This window comes from Letharia lupina, assembly GCF_014066315.1.
Source record: "Letharia lupina isolate WasteWater1 chromosome Unknown contig_17, whole genome shotgun sequence".
Classification (NCBI taxonomy): Eukaryota; Fungi; Ascomycota; class Lecanoromycetes; order Lecanorales; family Parmeliaceae; genus Letharia; species Letharia lupina.
The window spans coordinates 121,551-142,225 of record NW_023502986.1 but is presented as its reverse complement, the minus strand read 5'-3'; the positions used below and the strand labels follow the sequence as shown (position 1 = coordinate 142,225).

The 20,675-nt window shown below is 52.8% G+C and overlaps 6 protein-coding genes across 6 annotated transcripts; 2 read left to right on the top strand and 4 right to left on the bottom strand.

Annotated features, from left to right (window-relative positions):
- Nucleotides 1–859: 859 nt before the first annotated feature.
- HO133_003226 (uncharacterized protein) lies at nt 860–1,883 on the bottom strand (the record flags this gene model as incomplete). The annotated part of the gene is made up of 2 exons (XM_037294149.1): nt 860–1,080; nt 1,223–1,883. The coding sequence occupies 2 exons, from the start codon at nt 1,881–1,883 to the stop codon at nt 860–862; spliced, it is 882 nt and encodes a 293-aa protein (XP_037149530.1).
- Nucleotides 1,884–4,218: 2,335 nt separating this feature from the next.
- Nucleotides 4,219–4,707, bottom strand: HO133_003225 (uncharacterized protein; the record flags this gene model as incomplete). The annotated part of the gene is made up of 2 exons (XM_037294148.1): nt 4,219–4,563; nt 4,645–4,707. The coding sequence occupies 2 exons, from the start codon at nt 4,705–4,707 to the stop codon at nt 4,219–4,221; spliced, it is 408 nt and encodes a 135-aa protein (XP_037149529.1).
- Nucleotides 4,708–5,563: 856 nt separating this feature from the next.
- HO133_003224 (uncharacterized protein) lies at nt 5,564–12,281 on the bottom strand (the record flags this gene model as incomplete). Its single annotated transcript, XM_037294147.1, has 6 exons — nt 5,564–10,167; nt 10,225–10,465; nt 10,519–10,872; nt 10,926–11,594; nt 11,647–11,944; nt 12,004–12,281. The coding sequence occupies 6 exons, from the start codon at nt 12,279–12,281 to the stop codon at nt 5,564–5,566; spliced, it is 6,444 nt and encodes a 2,147-aa protein (XP_037149528.1).
- A 2,871-nt stretch (nt 12,282–15,152) lies between these two features.
- Nucleotides 15,153–16,463, top strand: HO133_003223 (uncharacterized protein; the record flags this gene model as incomplete). The annotated part of the gene is made up of 1 exon (XM_037294146.1): nt 15,153–16,463. The coding sequence occupies one exon, from the start codon at nt 15,153–15,155 to the stop codon at nt 16,461–16,463; it is 1,311 nt and encodes a 436-aa protein (XP_037149527.1).
- A 269-nt stretch (nt 16,464–16,732) lies between these two features.
- Nucleotides 16,733–17,878, bottom strand: HO133_003222 (uncharacterized protein; the record flags this gene model as incomplete). The annotated part of the gene is made up of 2 exons (XM_037294145.1): nt 16,733–16,770; nt 16,828–17,878. The coding sequence occupies 2 exons, from the start codon at nt 17,876–17,878 to the stop codon at nt 16,733–16,735; spliced, it is 1,089 nt and encodes a 362-aa protein (XP_037149526.1).
- A 1,105-nt stretch (nt 17,879–18,983) lies between these two features.
- On the top strand, nt 18,984–20,189 carry HO133_003221 (uncharacterized protein; the record flags this gene model as incomplete). Its single annotated transcript, XM_037294144.1, has 3 exons — nt 18,984–19,557; nt 19,672–19,769; nt 19,842–20,189. The coding sequence occupies 3 exons, from the start codon at nt 18,984–18,986 to the stop codon at nt 20,187–20,189; spliced, it is 1,020 nt and encodes a 339-aa protein (XP_037149525.1).
- Nucleotides 20,190–20,675: the final 486 nt, after the last annotated feature.

Below are 20,675 nucleotides of genomic sequence, written 5' to 3'. Positions count from 1 at the left end.
CGATTAACTCTTTCCTAGCCTGGTGCTGATGACTCGTCCGTGATAGCATGCACAGCAATACTAGCAGTGACCAACGGACAGACCTAATGGCGGAGACGTCAAGCTTGCAGACTGACAGCTTTTCATTGGTTCCCAATGTTTCGACGTCGACCATTCGAGGTTATCTTCTAGCCGCCGGAGCTACGGATCAGTAAGGCGAACCGTGGTTGCCTTGCAGCCTTGTCCTTATCGTGATCGTTTCCCCCACTCCGGGGCAGTGCAACCATGTTCAATGGCTGCAATGTACGTATCTTGCGGGGTAGCGTTCCCCAAACCTGCACCTAAACAAGCGGTCTTTCTAGCGTGCCAACCCATTCTTGTCCCCCACTCCAGGCAAGCTGTCAAGGTAGGTAGCAATTGCAACGGTCCACATCCCTAGCAAAATGACGGAGGTAATAGCAACGGAAACAAAGGCTGAGGTCATCTTTCGGCCATCTTTGGACCCAATGATTTGGTTTGTAGCCTTTGATCGTGCATAAGTACACAGAGTCTCTGCGAACAAGATCGCGACGGCTGCAAATAGTCAGGCTGAACGCTTCGATTACTAAATCTAGCAGAATGAGAAGTGCAGTGCCGCAAGATCCGATACCGGGGCATAACGTGTTGCCGATCGCAAGAAGAGGGTCTACTGACCATGCAAATGACCTCGAATAAGTGGGAACCCACTCAGATGCGGGTTCGGATGACCAATTTACTGGGAAGAGAATGAAAGATGACACTTTCAAGGACGATCAGGCAGATGATTGAGCCGACGATGAGGAGAGCGACGACTTTGAAAGCGAAGGTGGAAGTCAGGACGAAAGTGATAACAATGACGGCGCTAAATGAACAAGGGTTGCTGAAAGTGAGCGTGTAGGCTGTGGTTGTTGGTGCGATGAGACTGAGGCCGTGGTGGTTGCTGCGGCAAGTGGTATGTAGAAAGTATCTGTTGGGCCACTGGGTAAGAATCCATGCGGTTGATTGCGTGATGGTCTGCTCCAGAATCCTTCGTGTCCATTAGTGCTTGCGTTGTGCACAATATCTCCTTCTCGAAGGTGGGATCTGTATGCGAATGAACCCGCCAGAATATATCCAAGTAGTCGTTAGCATCCTCACAAACCATCACCAGTTTTCAAAGAGCAATTCAATTATAATTAGGTCTCAGTCTCTATCCAGAAACGCGAAACGACCATGCGAAACACACGCGCGCGAGGAGCCTCCGCTTGCGTTGCTTTGCTCATGTTGGATTCAAACATCTCCGCTTCCCTTGACCGTTCCAATAATAGCAAGTGCCGCGATTCTCTTGCGCTAAGGGTACAGCTGGGAAGCTTTAAGAGAATCCAACCTGTTCGGTAGTAATACTTCAGTTCGGCAAGAATGGCGGCAAAGAGCTCTCTCCAACCAACTTCGACATCACCATTCGCGTGAAAGAAGACTCCCGGCAGAGCGACGCCATCAAATGGCCTCGAGAAGTCCACAAGATGACTTGGCCCAGGAAAATCCGCTCCATTGTGCATCTGTTTGAGGAGCTTTGCCGTGTCGTCATCTTTTGCTTGGAAGATTGCCCCGGCTCTGTCCACAGAAATGCGATTGTATTCCGTGTGTACGTGGTGATCGTGAAATTGAATCCTCGAGTTTCCATTGAAGCGTTGGGTGGTGGTCATTTCGAACTGTAGCCGGGTGCGGGTGAGGTAGTCTGCGATGCAGAGCTCTTCGACCTCGTGCTTGAAATGTCGGGAGACCCCACGGCATCCTGTCCACAGTTCGACGAGATCCTGGGGCTGCGTACCAAAGCTGCGCAACACGATCCTCCAGATCTCCGGTGGGAAGGCCACCGTACAAGCTGCGGTATGCTCGAATGCCATTGGATCCTAACGGCTAGTGATGGCTTTGTATGTAATCTTCGGGGTTGATGGGGTAAGGCGAAGGGAAGTATCATGGAAAATTGGATTGTCAATGCTGATATCTCTTCTTCAACCCCCCCTTGGTGGGGTTGGACAGCAAATTCATGGGCCTTGCGCTAGTACTAATTAGGATACGCTAATGTATCAATGCATACGCGCAACTGCAGAGTACTAAGCGCTCTGACCGCTCACAAAACAATGGACACAACGACACCCATTCTTGCCATTGTTGGAATAGTCTGCCAACCTGTAAGATTTCTGTATCCTCATTGAGTGCGAGTTGTAAGTCTATCAATCACATGAAAGCGAGGTTGTTTTTCTAAAGGCTTTAAGCTCAGAACACCAGGAGTCGCGCGATCCGTTGTATGCTAGTGTGGATCCAAAGGTTGAGAGTGTGGGACGGGATGTTGAGGATGGGCAGTACATGCAGCCTTGGTACGTACGTTGAGTCGGCTGGGGAATCATGGAGTGATGTCGAGTTTGATCATGGAAGAAACGTAAGTCCGAGTTTATTCATTCTCGTTTGCACAATTATCTACAGGCGTCCGATCAAACGCGAAAGGGTTCCGTGACTTCTACCATACCTGTTCTGCGTGTCCTCAGGGCCTGGTTCCATCCAAAGCGCACAGCTCGTTGGGGCTTGTTGCTTCGCGATTTTCGCGCATACTCGAGGTCTGTCCAACCAAACTGGAATTATAAATGTACGGATTGATTCCTTTTTGTTTTTGGAAGGGTTGATGTAGTCTATCACATCTTGAGTGAAAGGACGCTTAGGCCTGACCTTGTGTTTTTATATTAGCACCCGTGCTATTTCCCATCAAAAAAGTCAGGGCGTCTTCGATCTGCTCCTCTGCCTTTTGCAATCGTCGCTGGGATGTACCTTTGCCGGGTAATATCACCGACTGCGACCATTGCGAGCAAGTAGGACACCTCTGGGCCATCGACCAAGAAGGCGGTTGCTCCGATCTAGGACCGCGAGTGGCCGATTGGAATGAATATGTCGTCGACTTGAACTCGCTCGATCGATACCCTAGCCATCCAGCAACCGATGTCTTGCGTGGCCTCATGCAGAAATTCAACAAACTGGAATAGATACTGGGCGAAACCCAGCACGGCTCCCAGGTCAGCCTTGGCCCTTTGCAATGTCGTATGCGAGATCTACGTACAATCTTGCCGCACTGGGATCATCCACCTATGGCATGAAACAAGCGCGTGAACATCTAGACGAGACGACCATTTATACCTTCTAAGAGATCCGCGAAGGCTGACCTCATCGAACCTATCGTTGCTCTTCTTTTCAACATGCACACACAAACGTGAAAGATAGAGCTTCTATACTTCCTCAACCCAGCCTCGCCACCACAAACCGCCAGTATCTCACTCATGGCCAGCCCATCGGCCCCGCTTCCACCGCCGCCCGTCCAGCAGGACAAGACGAACGGCGCGCCCAATGTTTCGCCAAACGGCCTCCCAAACCTTTTCGAATCGATGCTCCTGCAACTGGAGGATCTCGGCACTTTTCGATCATAAAACTTACCCCTTTCCCCTTTCCCCTCGTCCCCAACCTAAATCTGTATATATCCTTTCGACTGCACGCCCTAAACCCAACCACCTTCCTCTTCAGACGTCGATCGCCTCCTCCTCCTCCTCTGGACCCGCCTCCTCGCCCGCTTGGCCCCGCCCCGCATGCACAGGTTCAAAACGTTCGCGATCATCTGGCCTACGGGAGCCGTATGGCGCGGTTTCCGTGGAGCGAGTACATCCCAAGGAAGTATTGCGGAAGCTAGAGCACGCGAGGAGAGAAGTCAAGGGTGTGAGTGACGAGAGGTTGGGATTGGCTGGTTGAAAGGTATAAGTGGGGCATTGCCGGCGGTGGCGCATATCAATAATCGTCATCCTTCACGTCTTAGGGCGTGAGCAAAGGCATTATAATCCGGTGGGTAAAGCAACAGCGTCGTCGGAGACCTCGGTAGTACTTATTCCACAAATCCCCATATCCGTCGAACTCTTCCTACATCCGTACACACCTTTGCTCCAGACACGTCACATCTTGGATCTGAATGTCGTGCTCGTCTCTTCCATCCATCTATTCATTCATTCATCGCACCAGCAACGACCTTTATCCTCGCCGCGTGGGAACTTTGAATGCGGGGAAAGGAAAGGAGAGTCTATCGTATCCGCTCCAGCGGCGATCGACCGATCGGCATAGATAATCACAAGATGAACCCTCCCCCCTGTCTCTCTCTCTCTCCCTCTCCTATACTCTCTCCCCTCATAAAGATATCCTCATGCCCATCTATACCCCAATATCTACCCCCCCAATCTCACCGCCTCGCCTCCAACTCCCCTCCTCCTTCTTCTTCCCCTCCTCTTCCCCTTCTTCTTCCCCTTCTTCTTCCCTTTCCTCCCCTCCCCCCTCTCCTCCCCCCTCCTCTTTCCCTTTCTTCTTCCTCTCTTCCTTCCTCTTCTTTCTCCTCTCCTCTCTTCCCTTCTTCTTCTTTCTCTTCCTCTTTCTCTTTTCTTTCTCCTCTTCTTTCTCTCTTTCTCCCTCTTTTTCCTCTTCCCCTTCCCCTTCTTCTTCCCCTCCTTCTTCCCCTTCTTCTTCCCCTCCTCCTCCTCCTCCCCCTCCTCCTTCCCCCTCCTTCCACCACAGATATCAACACCCAAGCCAACCCACCCGTGAACCCAACTCCCATTCTCTTAGCCCTGTACAGCAGTGTACCGTTCCATTCCCTTCCATCCCATCCCATCCCATCCCATCCCATCCCATCCCATCCCATCCCATCGCCAAACCATAGACAGCAATCGCCAATCCCACCCCCGAGCAGAAATCCCGACGCATAAAGTATATAAACACAGTCAGTCAGTCAGTCAGTCGATCAGTCAGTCAGTCGATCCAGAATTAAAATGAGAATCAAACCCGGGATCAAGATCGATGAGGATGAGATTTTCGGGTCAGGATGGGGATGAGGATGGGGATGGGGATGGAAGGATTGGCTGGTGCGGTGGCTGCTGGTTTTCGTTGGGGTTGATATTTGGGGGTGGATTGTTAAGGTTGTTGGTGTGGTTGGATGGTTGTGGGGGTGGAAGGGGAGAGGGGGGGGGGAGGGAAGAGGGGGGAAGAAGGGGGGGGGAGAAGGGGGGGAGAGGGAGAGAGAGGGGGGAGGAGGGGGAGGGAGGAGGAGGAGGAGAGAGAGAGGGAGAGGGGGAGGAGAGAAGGGGTAGAAGAGAAAGCTGGAGAGAAAGATAAAGAGAAGGGAGGGAGAGGAGAGAAGAGGAGAGGAGAGGAGAGGAGAGGAGAAAACTTGCATCACTGATCGATCTGAAGAAAGTGTTTCCGGTTTAATTAAGCTATTAGATTGAAATTGCTTTCAACGTGACCACGCTCTCAAGGTCTGTCTAGTGATACCCTCCATCCCTCCATCCAACAAGAATACGGCAAAGGCCAAAAATACAAAAGGGACGACAGGAACACGTTCTAAGAGTTTGCAACAAAGCGGCAAAAAAGACGCAGCATGAGCATTGTAACGCCACCGTGTAAGTTGTAATCGACGAGCCCATATACACAAATGCATGCATCGATCCTTTGTACCATCGTTCGTTTTCCATCTTGTTGACCTCGTCCGCTCGTCTGCCTCGGTTCAAGCCAAGGCCTCGCGCAAGAACTCGGTCAAACGATCCACATACGGCGCTTTCATCATGCTGAAGTGATTCCCGGCCATCTGCCGACACATGATCTTCTTTTCGTCCAAGAATTCCTCCCAAAGATTCGTTCCGAAATCGGTCCTGTTCTCCAGCAGCCATTGCGCGTGTCCGTACGGGTAAGGGTCCGGCCTCGGGTCGCTTTCCTCCTTGCACACGCCGTCTTCGCACCAGATGGCCATGACTTTGGGGCATTTTTCCATGGGGATGGGCGCGGCGTCGTAGGTGGAAAGAGCGTGGACGGAGGCTGCGAAATGGGGAAGGAGCCAGGGTGGGAGACGATCGATTGCGCCGTCGCCTTCCCCGAGAAGACCGATGGAGCCGAAGAAGCGGTGCAGGGTTCCGGGTAAAGGTTCGATGATCAATGGGCAGGGCGTGTCGATGAAGACGAGCGTTTCGACCACGTCACCCATATCAACTAATTGGCGCACGGTCTCAAAGGAGATGACCCCGCCAGCGGACCAGCCTCCGATGTGATAAGGTCCCTTGGGTTGGCGTCGCTTGATTTCCTGGATAAACTTGGTCGCGATGCCGACGACGCCGCACATGTATTCCTCGGGTGTCTTGCAATAGGGAGAGGTGAGGCCCCAGACGGCGAGTTTGGGGGAGATCTCGCCGAGGAAGACGTACGAAGTGGGTGCGCCTCCACCGTCAGGAACGAGCCAGAAGCTCTTTTCGGCGGTTTTGGGAGAGCCTTGGAGGAGAACGGAGCTAGCGAAGCGGTCCGGAAGGGAGGGTTTCTTGGCTTTTGGTGTGCGCATGGTGGGTGCCTTGACTTGTTTCGCCAGCTGCATCACGGGTGCTTCCTGTTCGGGGGTTGGTCGCCTAGACCTTGCCTGGGGCTTTGGTGGAGGAGGGCCGATATGGAGAGCTGTCTCGATGGCTTTGATGGTTTGATTGTCCACCAAGAAATCGGCTGGCAGGGAGAGGCCAGCCTTCTCCCTTAGCATTCCCAGGATGGATAGACTCATCAGCGAGTCCATACCCAGAGCACTCAAGTCATCAGCGGCTGAGAGTTCGGCAATGTCGACACCCATCTCTTCCGAGATCGTTTGCCGAATGATCATGGACAACGAATCCGAGTCCGATGGGGTACCTGGCGAATCCGGAGGGGACAAGGGCGTTGCGGCAGACCCCTGCGAGGACATATCATCGGAGTCTAATGATGGAGTGGTGCTGCCAGATGAGTACTCCGGTTCTGCCTCAATGCTCTGGGAGGGACCAAACTGAAGCAGATGACCCTTGAGGGCGCCAACGGTTGGGTAGTCGACGAACAGCGAAGACGGTGCATCAATCTCCAGTTCTTCACGTATCCTGCCGCTGATCGAAAGTGACATCAAAGAGTCGACACCCATGTTGGCAAAGTCAATTCCATCGGCAAGCTCGTCGACGGGTATGCCGACTTCCGAGGCGATGATATTCAGGACATGGGTCGTGACTGAAGGACCTGCCTTCTTTGGCATTTGCACCTTTGTCGGCGCGGACTTTTTGTCCGGTTTCGCTGCGATCGATTTGGGAGCTGGTTTCGCCGCGACAGGGGCTTTCTGCACGGCCAAACCTCTGGGAGGGAGGAAGGTGTTGAGTAGTGTGCGTGGAATGCACTGGAACTTCAAAGATCCGCACATGCCAATGATCCTGTCTCCATCAAAGATGTAGACGTCACCTGCTATCATGTTGCCCGGCAGCGGCTGCATCTTGACATACGAACGGTAGGTCTTGTCGGCCTTGATAGGCTCAGCAAAGCGCATTGACTCCCATCCGTGCGAAACGTAAACCTGTTTGCTGGAGTCCACGGCATCATTGGCATTGACGATGAAGCCAGCAAGATGACAAAGACTGTCGATCCAGTAAGGGCTGCATACGAAGTTCCCGTCAGACTCTTTGGTTTGAAAGGCGATGTGAGCAGTAGCCTCAAGCTCAGGGCTGTCAAGGATGACTTCTTCCATTCCTCTGTACTTGGAGTCGTAGTCGACGAAAGCCCCAAAGAGCTTGTAGGCCATTCCGCGAAGCATGCGATGAGCTTTCCCGGAAGAGGCGTCCTTCTTCAGGCTTTCGATGCGCCCCTTGACGAGGTAGGCGTTTCGTTGCCATTCAGCAAGCCATGCAGTGCCTGAGCCATAATCGACAAAACACTTGGCGTGTTGAGTCTCGCTCTTACCGGTGCCGCTGGCAAAGACAAGATTTGCCCGACCTGTGGTAATGTCCGGTGTAGTGGCAGACAACCGAAGCGTTTGGCCTTTGCCACCATCATTTGCGATGAAGGGCTTGAATACCTCCATGTGGCAGACATTCATGTGGACGGTCTCGGTATCCGGTCGGACAAGCTTGTACAAGTGTTCTGCCACTGTCATTGCCATATCACCGTAAATCGATGAAGGACAAAGTGCGGTGCCATTCACCACGTGGCCGCTTATGGCAGCAAGCAGATCCGGGCGAGAGATGTCCGATTCGATCACGACTGTTGCCTTGTCTTGCTCCACGACTTCTGAGATGACCTTGTGAACAGTCGTCGTCGATAACTTTGGTGCTGCTTCAATCGCAGGCAATGCCGCGAGCCCCAAGACTTGGCCTTTGTGCAAGTTCCAGTCCCCGGTATACTGGATCCAGTAATTCTTGTTATCAAAGGCGTATGTCGGAAGATCCAACATTTGGACGCACTCAATGAAGTCACGGTGATACTCGTTCCAGTCGATGGAAATTCCGTTGGTATGCAGCATCGCCAAGCTGTCCGAGAGAGTCTTGTAAGGAGCTGTGCCTTTGCGGAGCGATGGTGCGGTGAGAACATCATGACCAAGCTCCTGCTTGACAAAACTCATGCAGACTGGATGAGGGCCCAACTCGACCCACACAGTCTGATCGTTGATGAGACCAAGCTGCTGAGCTGCCGCCATGCCTCCGACAAAATTGACTGTCTCCCTAGCATGCCTGCTCAGGTAGTGCTCGTCAATGCTGTGACTCTCACTCAGGACACTCGATAGTAGTGGCGATATGACAGGAATTTGCGGCTTGTTGAACGTCACGGATTTGGCCTTGTTCTCAAAGTCGACGAGGATAGGATCCACCTGGGATGAGTGGAAGGCAAATTGAGTGTTGAGTTTGGTGCACTTGGTACCTTGATTTGACAATTTCTCTGCGACTTGGTCAATGTCGTTGACGGTGCCACCGAGAACAGTCTCTCGGGCTCCGTTGACGCAGGCAACCTCAACGCCTGGGTAGTCGGCAAATGACTCTTTGAGCAAGCTGGTGGCAGACTTGGTGGCGAGCATAGCGTGTGAATTGGCAGTGCACTTCTCTTGCAGAAGCTTCGCTCGCTCGCCGACCAGGTAGATCGTCTCCGAGACGGACAGAACACCTGCTGCGTTGAGGGCAGCATATTCTCCCAAGCTGTGGCCAATGACGACGTCTGGCTTGACACCCCATGATGCCCACAGGCGTGTTAAGGCCATCTGTATGCAGCTCAGACCAACTTGAACAATCAACGGCGACAAGTCTTGGGCGTCGATGTCGCCACTCAGGAGAGAAAGGAATGATGGGAAGCCCAAGTTTTGAGTAATGTTATCGAAGCTTTCGATGTCGGAGCGGAAGTGTTTCGAAATGTCATAGAGCTGTTTGCCCAAAGCTGTGTAATGGGAGCCTTGACCTGTGTATGCGAATGCGATGGTTGGAGAGACGCTGGATACAGGCTCAACTGCATCGTCAAGCTTTGAAGCTAAGATCTCTGATGCTTTGCTCAAGCTGTCGCAAGCGAAGGCAATGCGATAGTTGTGCTGAATGCGGCGAGCGGTGGTGGTATATGAGAGGTCCGGAAGACGGGTGTAGGGGTTGTGCTTGATGAAGTGCACGAGGTTCTTGGTATTCGCACGGAGGGCGGACTTTGATTTCGCTGAGACTGTGATGACATGGTCACCGCGACCGTCGTCTTTGAGAGCTGGCCGAGCCGGCGCGTCCTCCAAGAGCATAGCAGTATTGCCACCAGCAGCACTGAAATTATTGACGAAGATGAGCCTTGCGGAACCATCGCTTGAGGCTAATGGCGTCGGCTTGAATGCAATATGCACATTGCGTGCGTTCAGATCTTGGGGGAAGCTTTGGTTGATTGTTTTCTTGATCCCGCAATGAGGTGGGATCTGGTTCTTTTGCAGCATGAGGAGGCATTTGATCATGGCAGTCACGCCCGATACGGCCTCTCCGTGACCGACATTGGCCTTGACGGAACCAAGATGAAGGGGCTTCTTCCTCTGGCCTGTGCGAGACGCAGGCGCAAAGACGTTGGTGACAGAGCGCATTTCCGTGCCGTCCCCTGCTTGTGTACCAGTGCCATGCATTTCAACGTAGTTCACATCGTGTGGGTCTTTTCCAGCGTCATCCATGACCTTTTTGAACAGTACTTCCTGCGTGGGTGCGTGAGGATGGGTGATGGAGATTGCGTTAGCGGAGTGGTTCGTGGCAGTCTCGAGAATGACACCCAGGATGCGATCATTGTCGGCAAGGGCGTCGTCGAGTCGTTTCAGGATCACCGTCCCAATACCGTCACCGCGGCAATCTGTAGCAACGTGTTAGTGGTATGCGTCGAGATATTCGGGATCCGGAGTATGCTTACAGCCATCTGCATCGTTATCAAAAGTCTGGCAGTTGCCTGTCTTGGACAAAAACTGTCCTCGGCTGAGACCAGCAAAAATGTCGGAGTTGGTCATCACGTTGAGGCCGCCAGCGACCGCGGTGTCACAATCACCGGCCCACAGAGAAGTACATGCCAACTGCATAGCTGCGGCACTGGAAGAACAAGCGGTATCAACGCTGAAGCTGGGACCACTGAACTTGAAGTAGTAGTTTATCCTTCCCTGGAGTACTGGTTAGCGAATTGGTGGGACAAGGCATTAGGATCATGGCTTACAGGTGCGAATGCTCGGACTCCGGCAGTGATAAAGTAGGTATCAATGTCTTGCGCTTCATTGATTTCTCTCCAGTCGTCACTCGTCTGACCGTAAAAGGTTCCAATTCGCTCCAGCCTGGTAGATGGGGATCTGTTGGGTACATAGCCGGCCATTTCGAGGGCCTCGTATGCGCTTGCCAGACCCAAGCGGTGCATCGGATCTGTTTGAGTTGCCTCACGAGGAGACATGTTGAAGAATCGAGGATCGAAAAGTCCAGGCTCGTCGATGAAGCAGCCAAAAGGGGTATGACTTGTATTTCGGATTTTGCCTGTCGGATCATAATGAGTGTCCACATTGAATCGATCCTTAGGTATCTTTGAACAACACCGTCAATAGCCATCGTTATGGGTTTATAGGGATACCATACCCTTTTGTGAACATCCAGACCAGCTTCAAGCAAATCCCAAAACTTTTCATGGTCGGCTGCGTTAGGGAACCTGCCCGCCATACCAACAATGGCAAGCTTTGGTCTCTTCGATGTTCTTGGCGCATCGCCGAAGGCTGAAGGCGCCTCGGATAGTTTGGCTGCCAGGTCTTCATGTAGAGTCACTTTGAAGTCCTTCTCGGACTCCATCGCTTTTGCGAACATACTCTTCGAGTTGCTAGGCCCGAACGAGATGATGTTGCATTCCCCACAGTCCGTTTCCGTGGCCAACTTGGTGCACCCATCAACAATCCGTTGAATACTGAGAGTCTCCGTCAGAATATCTCGAATGACAGCAGTAAACAGTGTTGGCGCATCGAGATTTCTGTCGAAGCATACACCGCTGCTTGTCGACATCAAAGGTAGGGCTAGACTGTAAGCGGAGAGTAGATCGGAAGTCTTTGAGTCTTTCGAGTGTAGGATTTGATCTATGTCGACGCCTTTGTGTAGGTGTGGTGCATGATAAGGTCCGTAGACTGGTATCGCTGCATGATTCGAAGTCAACGCCGAAGATGTCTGAAAGAGTTGCTTCAATGTTGTTGGCGGTCCGCTTATCGTCACAGAATCGGCACTGAAGGCAGCAACATATGCTCGATGAGACTGCGGTATCGTCTAAGGGATTCCGTCAGTCTAAGTTGGTCTAGCGATCCTTGATCCTTGTCACCTTATTTTGATGAAAATCGTCCAAAGCATCCTGTGCTTCGGGCTTTGTCTTTCCAGGGACGATATAAGACCAGCTGGAGTCATCATCATGAACAGGCGACATCTCGATATTACTGGCTGCGGTCTTGACGTGCAGACCAAGTCGAAAAGCGATCAAGACGGCCTCCACCGCCAAAGGCATGAGAGCAGGTATTGTTGGTGATAAGGCCACCACCGCTGCAGCCAGCAGTCCAGTGGACAGACCGACAACACACGATTCCAAGCCCATGCTATCCCGACCACGGATGCCCCCAACATATCTGATGGGGTTAGATGTTTGGTCAGTAGATTCAAGGAAGATCAAACTGACTGAGTATACCGCGCTAGTTGGGAGATACATAATAGAGCGTTCTGCACCCCCTCATGGGCATCGCTGTTGCTGGCACGGTCATTGAGCTCGTCGATGGTATTAAAGGCTGGGATGCTTTTTCGCTCCAAGGGGGAGAGTTGGGAAATTTCATGTCTGAGAGCATCGCTGCATCTCTGCAAAAGAAGGCCGAGGAAGGGGTTGCCTCTACTCTCGACCAGTTGTTGTTGTATCTGGGCACGATTGACCAATGCTTGGTTCCCAAACAAGAACACTCGCATCTCCGTCATCCTGGCGGTGTGCAGGAAAGAGGTGGCAGGTAGTCAGTATGGAAGGCTCAAGTCAAACGTTCTCCTGAGGAAGCTGCATCTATAACGGCTTTTACATAGGGGGCTTTTGCCTCCGCTGCTCTCCGACTCATGACACAATAATATCACATGCAGACTGGTAGAGGCTGGCAACACGAGATTATCGAGGCATTGCCCAAAATGGCATTGATAGGTAAGCATCATGGATGCCATTGTCTATCGTTTTTCCATCACCATCATCCTACAGTCCTTTCCTCTGGGTCCTTCCAGGCGCTTTCGGCGATGGAAGCAGGTTCCTGCCCAAGGCCAGGGAGGAAGCATGGCGGATATTGGATCGCCGAACGCTGTGTGTGACCGACGAACGATGTGAGCTGAACCTTACATGTGGTGAGCATGTTGTGTACCCGGGATGAAATGACGAGAGTGGAGAACGGATCTGAGCACCAACGAGACCGAGGGTATTTCGGACTGACGGGCGCACCAACCGGATGGACATTGGGGGAGATCAGGGGTCTAGAACGGTCAAAGTGGAAGATGAACGGTGAGTGCCTTAGCCGTTTGACCGTTTCTCGGTCGTCGCTCCACCTTTTGCCTCTTTGCTTGTGCGTGTTTCTATTTTGGCAGTGTTGGAAAGAGAAAGAGAAAGAGATGATGATGATGATGATGATGGATGATGATGGATTAATTTTGTATTGACCGAAACGTGCTTCTGAGCATGGGACACAAGCCTTTTTATCACTAAGCTCGCGCACCTATGGTTACGCGATAAGCGACCCTGGTCGAAGAGACTACTTTAGCAGGATCGATGCATGATTGGGTCTGGAGTGTAAAAGTAAAGTGTGAAGTATGCAGTGTGCATTGGGCTGGGAAGCGATGGATGTCCAATCATACCGCCCTGTGCTGACTGTACTCGCCATGATCCGTAATATTTCAACGTATCAAATTGCGGGATGGAGTATGTCTCATGGTTCTATGACATTACCGGGACATATTTAATACGCAGCCGGATGCATGACGTGCATGAGTTGGGTGGGAAAAAGCGCCAAGATGCCACGGGGTCCGGGCAGAATACACTAAATCATCCTTACGCCCAAAATGATTATTACATGTACCTTACCTCATCCTGTTAGTCCAATCGGCCAATAGCTTCACACGCGTCACAGGTACCTTTAAAGTAAAGTAATGTAAGGGAGGTATTGAGCTATTTGATTTGGTTAGCTAAGCATGCGTCTAGGTCTGAGCAGACCTTTTCACAGAAATACCGATACAATTTTTTCCGCTTGTTCAGCACAGACCATGTCCCTGATGCCTAGGCAAAGGAAGCAGAGATAGAAGATAGAAAGATGTACAGTATGTACATGTAGGGGATACCTTAGAGATATGTCAAATGGTCCAACCATGCAAACTCAATTCTAAACCATGACCCCTGAACCCTGAACCCGGAACCCTTTTTTTTTTCTCTTTCCAATCCTCGCCACCATCAATTCAACAATCAGCCCCCACTCTCTGATCTCTGAAATCTGGCAGTGAAAAAGCGCTAGAGTGAGCCCAGGGTTTCATTCCATGAGATCTCAGATCTATCCATGCACTTTAACCTTTTAGACATCATCTGCCAGTCTTATCCTATCGTCAATAAGGCTTAGTGACCGTAGTCTAAAGTCGTCGGGACTTTGCATCTCAATTTTATTCGATTCAATTCATCTTCCTTTTCCTTTCACCCAACCATCCCTGATTTCTAGTCTGCCCGTACCCTTAATACTTATTTTTCTTGACACCTTCCTCCGCTTCCAGTTCATAATCCTACCGGCCTGGAGACAGACACTATTTTCATCACCGTGCATGGGTCCATAATATCCCTCGTATCCTCTTTCATCCGCTCAGTAATCCGGTGAACGGGCAAGAACACGTATCCGGTGGTCCACGTACTTTCGCACGAGTAGAACCCGCCCTTCTTCCCGGATGACCCGATACTAAATGTTCCTTCCTTTGGTGTCAATCCTGCATCCAAGGGTCCATGCTCCATCGCTTTCCATTGGCTCTATTGGACATACTTCATTAAGCCTTTTCTTCCCCCGACTCCACTTTCCTGCATAACGACAGCGTGGGCTCGCAACATAAAACGCTTTTCCCTGCTTATTCGCCCAATGCAGAGGCGCCCATGAAGTCATCCTCCGTCCATGCAAAAAGACAAAAACAAAAAAAAAACAAAAACAAAAAAGAGAAAGAAGATAGGCGACTTTTTGGGACCTCCCTGTTACTCACTAGACCCATCGACCTCGTCTCCGTGCGATCGTGTATTACAAATGTCCGCTTGTGGAGGGCTTCCATTCCAACGATTCGTATAATTCGTATCACTCGTACGACTCCAATGAATCCAATGAATCCAATGAATCCAATGCGATTAGCCTAACATGCCACTTCCCAGGAGGCCCGAGGTCTCGGCATCGACTTTACCATTCTCCTTGATTCACCTTTTTCACTCAGTCTCATTCATTTATCTACTTATCTATCATCATTGTCATTTCCTCCATTCTACCAACGTCCAGACCCTTGGCGACCACAAGTCCACAATCGCCAATCCACCATTATACTTTCTACAATCTAAACAATGTCTATCCATCATAGATGATGATGATGATGAGTTCTATATCCCATCTCTACAGCCGCGCCCCTACCATTACTACCCAACTACTCTACAATTGCTTAGCGCCTGATGAATCTCGTTCGGCACGACAAGGGGCCCAAGCCCTGTAGATCAGATCCCATCCTAAAAACCTTTCCGTCTTCCCCAGCTCCAAACTATTCTAGAAATACTCATCTACTCCGGAGCAAACTCCTACACCCATTCCTGCCATGCCTGACCAATCCGAGCGCCCTGCCACCCCTCCCAAGCCTCCCAAGCTGAGAGAGTCCTGCGACAGCTGTCTCATCGCCAAAGTCAAGTGCAGCAAAGCACGACCGTTATGCGGACGATGTCTGGCAAACGGCGCCCCCTGCGCCTACAGTCCGTCGTCGAGGTCGGGCAAGAGGAATCGCAACTCAGCCGGCGTCACGAAACCCATCAACACCACGGCGGCGCAGAACAACCGCAACAAAAGCCTCGAAAGCCCACGGAGCGCCGCCCTTCCACAGTCAGCCTCATATCTCACTCGCTTGATGTACCCTTTGCTCGACGATGCAGATCGATCTCTCCTCGACCCCAATACGGGACCCTTGGGTGGCACCACATCGCCTCTCCTGCAAGTCAACCCGAGCATCGCAGCCCCCATGATTGATACCAACACAACGAACGGCGAAGATGTGTTCGACAGCTCCGACTTCCTTCCCACGCCACCCTTTCACCATGGAGATTTCATGGATTTTATGCACATCTCTCAATCGAACCCCTTCGACTTCTCCACCGCTCCGGTGTCCCCGCGGCCGAGTCCTCCCGACCACATACCCAGCAGCCCACCATGGACGACGAAAGAGAACCCGTACCTACGACACAATGCTTACCAAAGTCCCCTCGACATGATCCCCATGAACCACGCGTCGAGCTCGCACACCACCCCACGCCATCCACCTCCACCCCAGAGCAGCACGAGCAATTCCAGTCTGAACCAGACCAACGGAGAAAGAGCACAGACGTGCGACTGCTTCGCGGCCTGCCTCTCGGTCCTACAATCCCTACACAACCACTCGGCCCTGCTGTCGTCCACGCAACAAGGCTCCCCCCCATTCGACATCGTCCTGAGCATCAACCGCGAAGCCATGGAGACGTGCTCCACCATGCTCGGATGCGCCAACTGCGTGTCCAAGAGCGGTCGGAGCATCTCGACCATGATGCTCGCCACCATTTTCGGCAAGGTGATGTCATTGTACAGGGCGGCCTGCTTCCTCCGGTTTGGCCCCTCGACTAGCATGCAGGCCACGGCCCAGCTGGCGTTTGGCGCCTATACCGTCACGGGGGAGAACCGGCAGCTGCTCGAGATCGAAATCCTCCTGCTCGAGCTGCGCAAGGTCGAGTCCATCCTCGCCGTCTACTCGGAACGCTTCCGCAACGCTCAGGCGGAAAAGGACGACGAGACGAGCGTGTACAACGCCCTGACCGCCTACCTGGACAAGAACTTGCATTACATTGTCGATTTCCTGCAGATGCGCAAAGGTGGCGTGGCCAAGTGATTTGCGGTTTTCCGACACAAGTCGTTCCGTGGCATGCTACGATTAAGTGTTGCACGACTATATAACGGTATTAATGATAATTTTAATGCACTTGTTTTTTTCCTCTCTCTTTTTTTTCGGTGTTGCATACAGCGAGCATACGAGCATGGTTATGGGAGGAATAGATTTAGAACCTCGATCAAAAATCATATCACTTCACAATCAACTCTCCATCATCGCATCCCTGCTCTTCTTTACCGATCCCCAATATCCCCAGCCCCCAACCCCCCTCACTGCCCCGACCCCCCCGAAATGGTGATGATTTGACCTGCCCCACACACGTTAGCCCACATCCACACCCCCCAAAACCATCTCCAAAACTCACCATTCACCCACCCGCCATCCTCCCCCGCCAGGAACGCCACCACCCTGGCCACATCCTCCGGCACCGCGCACCGCCCCAACGGACAATGATCCGCCATAGCCCGCTCAATGCGCTCCGCGCCCCACTCCCCCGTCGCGCCCGGGATATACTTCCACGCCACCTGGGCGAACATGTCGCTCTTGACCCCCCCCGGCGCGACCGCATTGACCGTAATACGTTTATCCCCAAAATCCTTCGCGAAGCTCTTCGTGATGCCGTTGACGGCGCTCTTGCTCCCCGAATACAGCGCGTGGTCCCCGACCCCGATCAGCCCGGCCGCGATGCTCGACATCAAAATCAACCGGCCCCCGCGCTCGCAGTGCCGGTACGCCGCCTGCCCGACGAAGAACTGCGCCCGCAGATTCAACCCCATGACCGTGTCGAAGCGGGCCTCCGTCACCTCGGCCGTCCGGTCGAAGGATTCCATGCCCGAGTTCGAACACACGATGTCGATGCGGCCGAAGTGCGCTTTGCCCTCTTCGAAGAGGCGCGTGATTTCGGGCACGAGGGAGACGTCGGCTTGGATGGCGTGGGCGTGGGAGCCGAGGCGTTGGATCTGGGCGCAGATGGTTTGGGCGGCGGTGGCGCCTTTGACGTAGTTGACGATGACGGAGGCGCCGCGGGCGCCGAGCTCGAGGGCGATGCCGGCGCCGATGCCGCGGGAGGCGCCGGTTACGAGGGCGACTTTGCCGGCGAGGGTGGGGAAGCGGTGGGTGGGGGGGGCGGCGTGGCCGTTTGTTGGGCCGTTTGTGTGCGGGGGATCGTTTGTGGGGTCGGCTGGGGGGGCGCCGTCGACGGCGGTTTCGGGCGTGGTCGTTGCTTCGGTGCTGGGAGGTGTCGAGGTGGTTTCGGGCGTGGTTGCTGCTTCGGTGCTGGGAGGTGTCGAGGTGGTTTCGGGTGCTGGGTCAGGGGCGCCGTTGGAGAGGGAGGGAGCGGAGGTTGTGGTTGTGGTTGTTGGGTTGGAGGTTACGGGGAGGGGAGTGGGTATTTGTTCGCTGGAGGTGGAGTCCATGGTCGAAAGCGGGTATTATTGGATGTTTGTTGAACAGTGGAGGATTGGGGACGAGTTTTATTGGAGGTTTGCTGTACAGAGGAAGCTTCGGGATGATGGGAATTTGTATTTGGAGAGCGAGGTGGTTTATGCGGTGTCAGTACGAGAAGCAACAGATCTGTATCTTCCATTCACTCATTCAGTCTATTCAGACATATTAAATATAGAGAAATACGATATTATTAACGTTGTGAAAAAAGACATTAAATCCACCGTCGGCCTCTCTCGCACATAACCGCAGCCTTCGGCGAACCGAATCCCCATCACCGCGCGCGGTGTTAGCAAGCAGCAGCAGCAGCAGCGACGAATGCAGGTCACAGAAAAACCTATACTCTACCGACCGAAGGAATCCGTTTCATGTCCTGGGCAGGGCGAAGACACTAATTGCCGTGGTTCTCCAGGGGCATGCTTGCTTACCACTACGCACTTCTCGATGACCGACCCGGCGACTTCCGATACCCGGTCAGTTTCACCACCAAAACCGGAGAAAAAGAAAAGAAAAAAGAACATTCAGAAATCGAGCTTTGGTTTTCGTGTGTCGGCGATGCGAAAATACTGTGTATTCTCTGTCTGTGTACGTAGAGAGTTGTAATGTAGTGGATTAGATGTTACAAATTGGCACAGGGTTCGGAAAAAGAAGAGAGCCTCCACCGCCGAACGAACGAACAGACCAATGGCGACGGAAATATTCGGGTCATTACCTTCGTTCGAGCTGTAGTGGGTAGCTCAACGAGCGAGCTGTCATCGACGCTCTGCCCGTGGGATCCAGGAATACGCGTATACACACGCAGAGCTACGCGCTTATACACCCGTGGATTCAAATTGGAAAGTAGTGTGGATGAAAGATTCGCAGGGGAATTTACGTAGAGACGAGTCTGATTTTTGAGAAAGCCTGTCCTTACAATTCAACCCCTGTAGTCGCATCGCATCCCTCCTTTAATACTCCTTCCTCCCTTTAGACTTTTGCTTGTTTGTCTCAGTTTTTCTACTCTCGCAATAGCAAGGAAACGTCATCGCCGGTAGAGACGTTGCCGCCAAGGGGTACCTTGCTGTCGCTACTGCAGCCATGTCTCAACGGGAGGCACCTGCATCTTTGACACCTCCGTCAACCCAAGAACAGCCGATGACGGACACGCCGATGCCAGAGGCACCTTTCATCGAACCCGCTTCCACAACAGACCACAAACCCGCTGTTACTGCCGACAGAGCAGATCAAACCCTCCAACAACAACAAGATCCAGCTCCGGAGCAGGCTCCTCCAATGACGGACATGCCGCTGGCGAGTACGTTCCCGCGAGAACATCCGCCCAGGGAACCTACACGAAGACAAACAATCCCAAGACCGTACGACCGCAACACTCCCCCAGACCGAAAACCTCCTCATCTCTCAAGCTACCCCACCGCTCCCGATTCCCTTCCTCAAACCCCGACCTCTGGCATGTCGGCTCCGTCGGCTCCAAGAGCTCGCACCGGCACCCCCGTCGACAGGACACCTCATCTCTCGAGCTACCCCACCGCTCCTGGATCTGCTTCTCAGACTCCTCAGCGGAGGACATCACAGACGTCGCAGCATGGAATGTCGCCGGCAGGCTGGCTTGTACCTCCGCCCGCAAACCCAGCGTTGAAAATCTCGTTCGAGGGTACGTTTTGACATTTTTCTTTCCCTGCCAGTATCTCATATCCTCTCTCTTCTTCTGGGAAATGAAAGAAAACAAAACCCAAGGAGCCTCGCATCTAACAATGGTGAAATACAGACTGGCTCTCCCTCTCCGAAATCACCTTCGAATGGGGCGACAGCTACGACGACAAAGACTGGATGAGACTACGAGCCATCCTCGCTCCCACCCTCATGGTTCGCCGCCCCTACTGTCCAACCCTTTCCGCACCAAAAGGAGACCTTTAATCCACTAACACCCCATCAAAGGTCGACTACTCCCAAGTGAACGGGCACGTCTGGTCCTCCATGCCCGCCGAAGAGTTCGTGCGCGTCATGTCCAACATCGGCTTCGTCGGCGACCCCCTCGTCCACACCCAGCACCACATCGGCGCGTCCAAGTGGTCGAAAATCTCCGACGACGAAGCCATCGGCCACCACCAACTACGCGCCTCGCACCAGCGGTACACGGCGCTCGACTTGAAGACGGTGGAGAACAAAGGGCACGGACACGCGATGGTGAAGCATTTCTACAGGAAGGTGGACGGACAGTGGAAGCTAGCGGGGCTGCGACCGACGGTGAGATGGAACGAATTCGAATTTGAGAAATATTCTTAAGGATGTTTGGCAATTCTAGCGGCTGTGGACTTGGGCGACCGGGGGCGCGGGCACGGTGGGAGGGCCCCGGGAGGAGGACCCGGATGGGCCCCGGGCTGCGCCTCAGAACGCACCCCCGATCCAACCGGGTCCCCCCTGGAGACACACTGAGCCCCCCTGAAAGAATGCCCCGGAGACACCTCCGCCAGACACACAAATGAATAGGTACATCACTTTGGACACGCTCAACCCATCTCGATCCATACCACCCCCTCCCAAAAATGCAAAAAAAGATAGATAAAACAAAAACACCCACACCCACGCCCACACGCCGGCCGGAAAGATGGATGCCTCAACCTCAGGCAGCGAAACGAAGCCCCGTCGTCGCAGTGGAGGAAAAAGCGTCAGAGAGGAAAAGCTAGACACAGACAAAAGTCATAACCACGAGCCCAACGATGTCAATGAATAAAGAATTGAATTTGAATTTTAAAATTTTAGAAATTGAAT